General features: G+C 41.0%; 1 protein-coding gene across 1 annotated transcript in view; it reads right to left on the bottom strand.

Moving 5' to 3' along the window:
• The window catches only part of ESYT1 (extended synaptotagmin 1), a 78,891-nt gene that overhangs the window by 14,618 nt on the left and 52,021 nt on the right, over window positions 1-12,252 (bottom strand). The window contains exons 14-23 of the mRNA XM_032210678.1: window positions 11,841-11,912; window positions 10,636-10,722; window positions 10,402-10,551; window positions 7,005-7,157; window positions 4,182-4,358; window positions 2,841-2,923; window positions 2,464-2,512; window positions 2,099-2,188; window positions 1,010-1,105; window positions 450-521 (exon numbers count right to left, since the gene is read on the bottom strand). Coding sequence (XP_032066569.1) covers window positions 450-521; window positions 1,010-1,105; window positions 2,099-2,188; window positions 2,464-2,512; window positions 2,841-2,923; window positions 4,182-4,358; window positions 7,005-7,157; window positions 10,402-10,551; window positions 10,636-10,722; window positions 11,841-11,912 — 1,029 coding nt within the window. The remainder of the gene's footprint in view (window positions 1-449; window positions 522-1,009; window positions 1,106-2,098; window positions 2,189-2,463; window positions 2,513-2,840; window positions 2,924-4,181; window positions 4,359-7,004; window positions 7,158-10,401; window positions 10,552-10,635; window positions 10,723-11,840; window positions 11,913-12,252) is intronic.

The following is a 12,252-nucleotide window of genomic DNA, read 5'->3' as shown; positions in this document are numbered from 1 at the left end:
ATGGTCATGTGGCCAGCATGACTAAACACCGAAGGCTCACAGAACACTGTTACCTTCCCACCAAAGGTGGTCCCTATTTTTCTACTTGCATTTTTACATGCTTTCGAACTACTAGGTTGGCAGAAGCTGGGACAAGTAACAGGAGCTCACTCCGTTACGCAGTGCTAGGGATTTGAACTGCCGACCTTTCTGATTGACAAGCTCAGCGTCTTAGCCACTGAACCATCGCGTCCCTTTTAGGCTGAATAATAGCACCTATTTGTTACTTCTAAAAACACATGCATGTTGCTTGGCTTCTATTTTAAATCCACCACTGTTCAGTCAACATTGTACTAAAAAACTCAAAGGTGACCCTGGATGTATTCCTTACCCCCATACTCTATATTCTAAAGCCATGATTTAATACCCACTTTCAGCATTATTGTTTCCTTCTTCCCCTTGTCATTTACCTTTGTCTTATAGGAGATACCGCGGACTGACAGGTTGATGTAAGGACTTGGTGGCTTTGATCCCTTCCGGAGCTGGCAAAATGGGAAAGAGAAAATGGTTGATATTCTGCTATTAAGGATATTCACGGGATGCCCAATTAAAAAGACTTTTGTGCACTGGGTGTGAACAGAAGCATGTGGTTAATTTTAGTCTGGTGCCTCTCTGATATTTCAGGAGTATTCTGCCACAGGGACAGCAAAAGAGAAGTATTTACATGTACAATTGTCACGGCATGGATTGGGGAGGCATGGGAATTGAAAAGGAAGAATGCTATTATATGAGGCTATTTGATAAATAACATCATTTACTACCACCTATGGTATACAGGTACTTCAGTTAAAACTGTAAATGAGTCTGGAATTACAGTCACAAGTTGTGCCAGTTGTTAAACAGGTCACTATGCGACACACACCCCAAGCATGTGCGCATGCACCCCGCCCATGCGCAGCAGAGACCCAAAAATCAGCTGGCCAGCAGGAGGGGCGGCTAGTGCACAGAGTAACATTTTCCTGGTACTCACTGGCAATTCAGTTGCTCTGTCAAGGAAAACAGAGAGAAGGGCAGAGGACAGTTCTTCACTCTTTGGGGTCTGGATCAAGCTGTTTACTCTCAGAACCTGGAAGAGGTGATCAACAGTTAGGACAGGGGTCAGCAATCCATGGCTCTGGAGCTGCATGTGGCTCTTTCATTCCTCTGCTGCAGCCCCCTGATGCAAGTCAGCTCCACAATTGATATGGCTTTCGGTTAGGACAGGTGGAGGAAAAAGGATGCTGCACTAAGAGGAAACTCTATGGTGGGAGAACCAGACTTCCGGCCGGCTCCATAATTGAACAGGGGGGTTCCGGTTAGGACCTTTGTGGCTCTTTGAGTGTTTAAGGTTGCCAACCCCTGACTTAGGACAATATTTAAGTATTTTATCACCCACCATTAGAGGACATTTTGTAAGAAAATCGGTGGATGGACTTATTTCTTCCACGTGTTTCTTTCAAAGCAGCAATTATTATACGACACCTTGGCAACCCACATCATGCAATGGCTCATCACAAAATGGCCCTTTTCATATGCAAGAGAACTTGCTGCCAGCAGGCGAAATGGAAGTGATGATCAGTTACTAAGTGGCTGCTCAACTTCACCCACCATCAAAGCCAGGGAGGTGACCGTGAGAACACTTCCTCAACACTTCCTCCCAACTTCAGAGTTTAGGGCCTGCAGGTGACCCATAATCCCTTTCGCAGCTCAGCATCCCTCAGCTGTCTGGCTTTGATCACAGTTATGGCCAAACACGCAAAGCCAAAGAAGAAGACAGTTTTGTCAATTCCCTATGAAGGTGTTCAGATACTGGGTTCAGATACAAACCACCTCTGATTCTGGTTTTCACCATGCTTGTCATAATCAAATGAAGAAGAGAAAAAAACAAACCAACCCTTTTAACAACATGGATTTGTTCTCTTAGATAAGAAAATTTGAGAACGAACCATAAATGGTGGGAATGGCATTATTGCTGTTGTTATTGTATCTGAATACTTTAACCTCTTTAAAAAGGAAGAACTTTCTTCCCCACCTCCCAATTCCAGTCAAGCCCACATGGCATTCTGAAAGCCTCTGTTACCTGATCCAGCTCTGCGGCACTGGGTATAGGGGGCAGGCACTCCAGTTTCACGTGGAGGCGTCCTGATTTCACGTCCTCTAGGGGGAGCCACTGCAACAGGAAGGAGGTAAGAGCGTTTGGTGGCTGATCAGCATGTCCTCAACCCTACCCACAGCCATTATGAGAGTCTCCTTTTATTTAGTTCTGGGTCAGATTTATATACTTCCTTTAAGACCTCAAGGTGATTCCCATACCTAGACAAGAACATCTTTGCAAGGCAAATTAGGCTGAGACAGAGCAAGCGGTACAAAATCTAAGGGTAGACATGGACCTGGGTCACCTCAGTCCCAGTCCAATTCCTTATCTGCTTCCACACACAATCTTACCTCATCCACAAACTTGTTGATTAGCACACGCTTCAGAGGGATCTTGCACCTGGGGGAAGGGGAAAGTTACAAGAGTCACAGCATTAAGGAAAGGTCTTTCTTCCTTCTACTTCCTCCTTATCAAAAGTAACCTTACTGGGAGCTGGGTGAGAGGCCCAACTGCTCAGAACTAGCTTTCTCTGTCCAAAAAACCCCCAAGTGTAGACAAATTTGGCTGTGAGATTAAATCTTTCGGAAAGGAATAGGGAGATGTAATAATCCCCCTTCTATTCCATGTGGAACTTGGGATATCTAAGTGCCTTCTCCGGCTTCCCATTCAGAATGAGGGAGCAGTGACCTTTCTTTTGGTCCAACGTTTTTCCTGGCTTTAAACCTACCTCCCCAGGAAATCATCTCTGTCGACATCTTTATCGTACAAGTCGAACTCAATTTCCTGTCCTGGGATGTTACTCACAATGACCTAGGGGGGAAAAAAGAACTGTTATACAGAAGAATGCAAGCAGGGAGCAGTGATCAAAGTAGGAGTCTTTAATGAAAGAGGTGTGAAAGCCAAGGTTTGCTCTGATTCCAGCTCTGGAATGATTCCGTGTATTAAGCCAACTGAAAAAGCTAGGTGGTGGAACCTCATATCCTGGAAATTGGCTCTACTTCTTTCCAAAGAGAAAGGATTGACCTACAGATTTGTTTAGTCAATTAAATGGTTAGACATACCTATCCAGTAAAATAAAATAAAGAAACATCCCTTTCTCATCTTTCCTACTACCTTCTATTGGTATCTATGATTTTTCATTTGTTCCATTTCATTCTTTCAATTATCAACTCAAGATTCATGTTGTGAGGAAGGCAGGGATTAGCTGTGTGCTACTTAATCCCTTTTGCAGATTGGAACATCTACCCAAGCTTGATTGATTTCAAAGTCTACATAAGGCTTTTGCGTGGGAGACTGTCAAGAAATATGAAGATTATAAGCTAACTTGGGAATTTAAAAAATCCAGAAGAGGTAATAGGTAAAGGTTCCCCTCGCACATATGTGCTAGTCGTTCCCGACTTTAGGGGGCAGTGCTCATCTCTGTTTCAAAGACGAAGAGCCAGCGCTGTGCAAAGATGTGGTCCCTATTTTCTACTTGCATTTTTTACGTGCTTTCGAACTGCTAGGTTGGCAGAAGGTGGGACAAATAATGGGAGCTCACTCTGTTTCGCAGCACTAGGGATTCGAACCACTGAACTGCTGACCTTTCTGATCAACAAGCTCAGAGTCTTAGCCACTGAGCCACCACGTCCCTATAGAAGAGGTAATAGCAAACTCTAAATTAAAACATCCATGAATGCATTAATGGCTGATTCTTTATCTTGCTGATTGTGAAAAGAGATTTCTGAACTGGCCCTGGTTTCTACTTTGCTATGTAATTTTTTTACAGTTTTGCTAATAATCCAAGGTCATGCAGGGAGAATGATTCTGCTTAGGACTTCTAACTTGTTTTAGAAATAAGACTTGGCCAATATTCAGTCAGTCCTATTTGAAAAAGAATATTTTACCTACTTTCTATTGCCCCAATAGGAGCTCAGCTACAAGATCAGATACAGTACAAATATATAGTCCTAAAAATAATATGATTGTATTTCCCCATCAAATCCAACTCTTTGAGGAATCGGTGATAAGGAGTCGAGGAGGATACAGTTTTAATATATGCGTGGAAGGACCCGGGGTGTATACTCACCTCATAGATCTCGCTCCAGCGAGGGTTGAGATCTTCCTTGATGACTCTGCTGCGAAACTTCTGGCCTCCCAAGCGCACTTTGACATACGGGTCTGACTTGCCCTTGATCATCCCACCCATGAAATTATCCTTGGCAATTAGGTTCTCTGCTTCCAGCACGTGAATGCGAATTACACTCTGGAATTCAGTGAGAAGGAGACACAGTTTGCATGCCAGATCTATCAACATCATCATCCAGCACCATGGGCTTTTAGTCTGGTTTCCTTGCATTTCTTAAATCTTCCCAGTTTTAATTACAGCAATTCTTTAAGCAGGATGGAATTAGAAAGAGATTCAATTAAGATTCAGAATGCCCAGATCATTTAATTTTCCTAAACTCAAACAGCAAAAAGGAAAAAAGGATGGCCTTGAAGGAGAGCCAGCCAGTTAGTAGGGCTGGAGCCCATTTCAAGAAATTGGTTTGAGTAAACAACTTAGACAGGCCTCTCTCTGGTTCATACGATGATAAAATGAGAGATCAGACCTGCAAAGTTCTGTTATGGGGATGTTACAATAAAAATCGTTCTGATCCATGTTCCATTGGTTTTTTTGTCTCAGGTACTTTGATGTCATGTCCAAAATCTATGATACAATTTCTTAAAAGTAGGATCACTATTCTATTTATTAAGATCGGTATTCTCCCTTCACCCACTTCAGAATGGTAAAACACAATGGAATAAAAATCTCAGCAATTGTAATGAAGCAAAATGCGAAGCAGTGTTAAAAGAAAACAAAAAGATTATCAGATCATAATCAGAGATACAACTTCCCAGGTCTTTATCTAGCAAGCTGTAATGGGGGCATCACAATCAGAAAGGTGTGAATCTCTGATTGCATTCACTGGAATTAAGTGCTTGAGAATTAAGCCAGTCTACCACCCCCTTCTCCACCCATCAAACCTGTTTCTCTGATTACAAATGTATTATAACTTGAAATCACTATTTGTTATATGGAAAACACATATATTAGGCATGACACAAATTCAAATTTATAGTCTTCTGAAACTGCAGGCTGCATCCTGGATTAAATATTAAATAAACTACTTGTTGCACATGACCAGCAAGAAACTTCCAATCTACCACTAAAAATCTACTTTCAAACAGATTTGGAAGTTCTATTGCAATAAACAGAGTTACCACTATGCATATTGTTTCCTTTTATTTATTTGTTTCACCTTTCTAAAAATGGTCTTGACTAATAAATTCACTTTCCAAAAGACTGTTGAGACTTGCCTCTGTCAATTAGCATGGGGGTCTAAGAATGAGATACAACTCTCAGGGTGGCTGGTGGCTAGAGGCCACTCTCTCTCTGACTTTTAAACTTAGTTTAATTTTGTATGGATTTTTATCTGGAACCATTTTTACCTGCATACTGCTCAGTCACTGGCTGTTATATAAATTTGATTAGAATAATTTCATTTATACTTATTATAAATATTATAAATAAATTTTGCTATGTGAATCTTAATGAGTTATTTATTACTCATACATATTGTGAATAAATATTAATATGGTAAATCAAAACATTAATTTAATTTGATACCCTGTTTCCTTGAAAATAAGACCTCCCCGGATAACAAACCCCATCGGGCTTTTGAGCACATACGCTAAAATAAGCCTTTTCCCGAAAATAAGCCATCCCTGAAAATATCGCACAGCAGCAGCCATGAGGTGACCATGCTCACCACCTCCTGCACCTCAAAAATAATAAGACCTCCCCCAAAATATGCCAAGTGCTTATTTAGAGGGGCCAAAAGAAAATAACAGCCAGTCTTATTTTCGGGGAAACACAGTATATAGTATTTATTAGTTTAATATCACAGTTAAACAAACAAACAAATAAGGCTGCTTATTTGTGCTACCATAACTATCAAAAGACAACTGCAAAGAACAGTTCCTTTCTCCATTGTCTTTCATATTCAGAGACAGATAACCTCTCTGCATCCATGACTGAGCCATTCCAGTTATGCGGACTTCAACACCCAGGATTCTTAGCAATAATCAAGCTGGCAAGGGGATTCTGGGAACTGAAATCCACAAGTTTAGCGAGCAGACATGTTGGGGAGAGCTGTTATTTTTAGGGCTTCCTGGAGAGTTCTCGCTGGCCACTGTAGGAAACAGGAAGCCAGATGAGAAGACTTTTAGCCGGATCCCACAGTGCCAGCCAAATGACTACAGGAAGCTTATGTTCTTATTTTGACTAACAGCAAAACTATTTATGTTTCCATGGCAGCTGTGTTAGGTTATTTTGGGATCAGTTAAGAAGAGGCTTTGGGGGGTCACAACATGAAGAGCATAACTGAACTTACGATGATTAAAACTTTGTCCACATTTTCTGTAAAAATAGCAAGACTTAAGGAGGGAATTTCATATGTGCCTTTTTAAAAAGTGAATTGAAATGTCATTTTGACAGGTTGAAGATTTGCTTGTTCCTCAGTGTCTGTCCGATCTTAATCACCAAGTTACATATATTTAGATCATTAATATCCATAATCTGGTCTACCTCTGAGTTTGAAGTGACAGCTTACAATAGGCGGTCCCCAACCCCCAGCCCATTAACCATTACTGATCCGTGGCCTGTTAGGGGCCCAGACCACACAGTTGGAAGTAAGGGATGGATAAGTGTGGGAAACCAACCACCCCAGTCCAGCTCATGGAAAAATTGTCTTCCACAAAACCAGTCCCTGGCCAAAAAGGTTGGGGACTGCTGGCTTAGGAGGTCCCCTATCTTATCAAAAGGCATGACTGACTGTTAAGGTTGGGTGGAGAGAACGTGTAGTCTTACCTCAGTGCCAAATGTAGCATCTGGACTGGTTTTGGTGGGCCGAGAAGGCACATCGACACTGCTACCAAGATGTGGACTTTCTGTGACATTCAGATTTCCTGGAGGACGTGGTTTGGGATTGAAACAGACTTCAGGGGCATCCAGAAATAATACCTGAAGAAATTATAGCATGCCATGGAAAATCAGGATAGGCAGCTGGGCAAAGGGAAGCCAAGGAACTACTGGCCCTCAACCCAATAATGAGGTTGCAATATCTGTCTCTCATTAGCTATAGCTGCCTATTGCAAACCTGGACACATCAAATTATGGAATGAGAAGAAGTCATTTTAACAATCAAATCCAAACCACTATTAGTACAGGAATGCGTATTAGAAATAAATACAAGTAGTTCTGAAAAATGTGGTTCCAGTCCTTGCTTGAAAACCTTTAGTGCCTCTTACAGCCGAGTGAACCATGGAGCCTGACAAAGCTGGACTAAGACAACTAGGAGTTTATTTCTGGACATGCAGATTAAAAAGAGATATATGTGGTGGACATGTGCAGAAACAAAGAAATGTTGGACAAAAATAAGAGTGTGATTAAAGAGAATGTTACAACAAGAAATAGAATTTAGACCAGAGATATTTTTACTAGGTTATTATCCCAGAGAAATTCAAGAAAGAGGATACTTATTTGATTATACATGTATCTATAGCAGCGAGAATTGTATTTGCCCCAAATTGGAAATTAAATAAGCTACCAACAGATGAAGAGATAATAAAAAAGATATTAGATTGTGCAGAGATGAATAGGTTGACAATGAAAATAAAGGAGGAATTGGAGTACTTCAAGACGTGGGGAAGATTTTATGATTGGCTAGAGAAAGGAAGCTAGAAAAGAAAGTAGGGAGAAGATAAAGTACCCAGATGACGCACTATTAAATGGAAAAGGGGGGGGGGAGAAGGGAAAAACAGAAAAGAAAATATGAAATATATAAGTATATATTCAAGAGCGAGATATCAAGGGGTGGGTGGGAAACATAACTAGGGTAGACTAGCGAAGGTAAGGGAATAAGAAATGATACTAAATTATATTTGGGTTGGCCGAAATACCATCCTAAAGAAACAAACTGAGTTTCGAAATATACACGAACAATAATAGAAAAAGAAAGGGAGAGAGGAGAGAATGAAAGAAAGATGGGGAAAAGAAGAAAGAGGTAAGGAGAGGAGGATAGAAGGGAGAGAAAGAGAGAGGGTAGGAAGGGGAAAAGGAAGAGCAGGAGTAGGCGAAAGGTTAAGGGAAGAAGGAAGGGGAAGGAGAGGAGGAAGGAAGAAAGTAGAGAAGGGAGGGAGGGAGAAAAGGGAAAACAAGGAGGTGTCACAAAAGGAGGAAGGGATGGTAAATAAAGCAACCCAAACTGTACATTATAACATTAAATGAAATAATAAGTGTATAAGAATGATAAAAGTAAAGAAGAATAACAATTATATTAATGTATACTTAAAATGGTATGTAAGAGAATAAAAAAATAAAAAATTCCTTGGAAAAAAAAAGAGATATTGAAAGATCTTCAATGCATGATTCTAGTTCATGGCTAAAGTGACAGGTTCGCTAAACCCTTGAGAAATCCCAAAGATCTTGTATCCAGCTCTTTATCACCAAAGTCTGATCTGTAGAACTAATGTTATAAATCTATCAATGGACCTTATGTAGCCTCTGGTTTCTGGATTTGTGGAAAGGACTCCATTTCTTGCCAGGCCCAACCTTGGACTTGTCACTGATGGTGTTGGATCAACACATCAAGTCAGATTGGATGTTGAAGCATAACACTTGGGCTGCTTCTATAGCTAGATATACTGCCCAGCCCTGTGGAGTGCGATATAGGTAATCCTCAACTTATGACCACATCTGAGCCCACAATTTATGTTGCCAAGTGAGAAATTTATTAGGAGAGTCTTGCCCCATTTTATGACTTTTCTTGTGGCAGGCATTAAGTGAATCACTGCATTTGTCAAATTAGTAACAGGTGAATCTGGTTTCCTCATTGACTTTGCTTGTGAGGCTGTTGCAAAAGGGGAATCACATGATTCCAGGACACTGCAACCGTCATAAATGTGAGACAGTTGACAAGCGTCAGTTGTCAAGAATGTAAATCACTTGGCTATGGGGGATGCTGCAGTGGTCATAAGTGTGAAAAATGGTCATGTCACTTTAGTGCTGTTGTAACTTTGAGCAGTCACTAAATAAACGGTTGTAAGTCGAGTACTACCTGTATTTAAGCTTACCTAGCAGTAAAAGGCATGAATCCCCCTTTATACTTAGGAGAATAAGGTCACAAAAATTGTTATGCAGGAAATTTATGACAGACCCTCCCAAACCCTTTTTCTTTTCTTCAAAGCAGCTGTGACTGGGAAAGATACCTGGGCTACCAGAAGGATGAGATTCTCCAAAGAATTTCCATATTTTTTCCCGCCTTTCCCCCAAAACAAAACTGCCTCCTTACTATGTAAGGAGCAAATTATTTCATCTGCATATTTCCTCACTCTGCAGTTAGCAGAGATTTGTTTGAGCTAATGCCAGGGGGACAATAATAAGAACAAAATAATATGTCTAATAGATAAAGCCACAAGAGGATTCAGGCCTAGCTCTTCCATATCATATAAAGCCAGGCTTTCAGAATCAGCTAGAAGTTTCACTTTAAGCTTTGCAAATCGTATTTCTCACAGTTTAAGAGGAGAATCTCTTCCCAACATTCTCTACTGGTCCGTTGATGTTGCTCAGAGGGAAGTAAAGAAAACCAAATCTCAGCGATGGGCGTGGGAGGGGGGGATATGCCATCTTTTTAAATATCCATAAGACCTTATTCACTGTAGCATGTTGGGGAAAGGAAACTTGATGACAAAGCATTGGAATCAGGGAAGAACAAAACAAACAGTGGCACAGTGGTTACAGTGCAGTACTGCAGGCTACTTCTGTTGACTGCCAGCTGCCTGCAATTTGGCAGATTGAATCTCCCCAGGCTCAAGGTTGACTCAGCCTTCCATCCTTCCGAGGTAGGTGAAATGAGGACCCAGATTGTTGGGGGGAATAGGCTGACTCTGTAAACCACTTAGAGAGGGCTGTAAAGCACCGTGAAGCGGTATATAAGTCTAAGTGCTATTGCTATTGATAAACAAAACAAAACAAAGAGAGAGAGAGAGAGAGAGAGAAAGAGAGAGATTCCCACTCAAAACAGAAACTGTATAGAAGCAATGGCTCTTTCCATTTTTTCCAACTCATTTTTGAAATGAAATGCTTTGTGGATTTCGCAACTTGGTGTATGTACTGCATTTTTACAAAGAGCTAGAACTGAAGATGAAAGGGAAACCTTTGTATCATTCCCCAAGTCCTAACCCAACCTTAACCCAAAGCTTTTTACCCGCATAATGAGTTTCATGTAGATACGGCTGTTGGGTCCAGAATTCTCCAGTTGGAACCACTGGTCCAGGGTCAGGTTATCGGCACTTAAAAGGCGGGACAAGTGGATTGTGATGGAGCCCAGAGTGGTCTGACGGTTGTCATCTTTGACCTATGAGGCCAAAAAGAAGAATTTCTGCAGCTGCTGTTGTGCTGAAAATGACTGGGTGGGTTTGGAAGAGAATAGGAGCCTTACCTGTATATCAATGTCCTCAACAGTCGGGTCTTGCAGGAAAAAGCGGAAAGCATCATCCCAGACAGGGGAAACAGTGTTATATACAACCTAGAAGGAAGGAAGGAAGGAAGGAAGGAAGGAAGGAAGGAAGGAAGGAAGGAAGGAAGGAAGGAAGGAAGGAAGGAAGGAAGGAAGGAAGGAAGGAAATTACAATGTAGTACTTGGACAAAAATGACAATGGAGTTCTACTGCCCTCTGTAGGCAGAGTTAGAAACAACATTGTTTTGATTGATAGGACAGACTTCTCTGGGGGAATTACATCTTCTGGCAAACAGCTTTCTCTACTAGAACATTTTTTTTCTAATGTTCAACTGGCATCTGCCTATTTGTAATTCAGACTCTTGTTTTATGTCCTGCATTCTATGATTAAGAGGATGTCTTGATCTTCTTCTGTATGATATAATTTCCGGCATTTGAATAGCATTATCATATCTTTCCTTCCTCACTCTTCTCAAAGCCAAATATTGCCAGTTCTTTCAATATTCACAAGATTTAGTTTCTAGCTCTGACTCATCCTCTTTGTCTTGCTTTGCTGTCACAATCTGAAACAGAGGAGAGAACAACCTGGCACCCAAATCTCATGCTAAAAATCAAACTTGTCTAAAGCCCTCCAAGCAAGCTGTGTGTGTATGTTCCAGCATAACTCTGGAACGCTCGAGCAATTTCAACCAAACTTGGTACATAGATGACTTACTCTCTGGAAACAAATACTGTGGAGGGTAAGACACCCCTAACACCCCTCGGTGTGTGTGTTCTGTTAAGATATAGCCTGTTGTGGCTTAAAATGGCTTCTACTGTACTGCTGTAAAATGGCTTCTACTGTACAGCGCAGAGGAGTTGCCATGGTAACAGCTTCACAGTACTCCACAAGGAGGCTCCCTCTGGAAAGGGGGAAAATCCAACATTACAAATTATGTTTGGTCCAGACATTTCCCCCCTATAAATAAATACCCGGGCAACACCAGGCTATCAACTAGTGAATAATAAAAGTTACAACCAGCCTTTCCACCTATGCGCTGTTTCTATGAAATGTTACAATTTGAAAGAAATGGGACAGGATGCATTTCACCTTATGAATCTACAATGTGCTACCAGTATTCCCACATACATACAGTACATCAAATGGCTACAAATGGAAGGCAACTAGAAAAAGTAAACATCCTTACCCGGCTCTCCCGAGTGACATCCTGAACTGATAGCTGGACCATAGGATTAGGCTCCTTACTAGATTTCTTCAGCTGGGTAAAGTAAGAGGAGATAAATGATAGCATTCATCTGGGAAGGACATAGTGAAGAATCTTAGATGACTTAGATGAGGGAATAGAAGGGAAACACATCAAATCTGCAGATGACACTAAACTGGGCAGAATAGCAGCCAAAAAAGTTAATACAATTCTTGCTTGTATAAACAGAGGCATAAAATGAAAATCATGTGAAGTATTAGTACTGCATTATGAAGCCTTAGTAAGACTACATCTGGAATACTGCATCCAGTTTTGGTCATCACATTACAAAAAAGATGCTGAGACTTTTGGAAGAGGTGCAAAGAAGAACAATTAAGAAAATTAAGGGCCTGGA

The sequence above is a fragment of the Thamnophis elegans genome, chromosome 2, assembly GCF_009769535.1.
Source record: "Thamnophis elegans isolate rThaEle1 chromosome 2, rThaEle1.pri, whole genome shotgun sequence".
Lineage (NCBI taxonomy): Eukaryota > Metazoa > Chordata > Lepidosauria > Squamata > Colubridae > Thamnophis > Thamnophis elegans.
The sequence above is the reverse complement of the archived record's forward strand: the minus strand, read 5'-3'. Positions and strand labels throughout refer to the sequence as shown.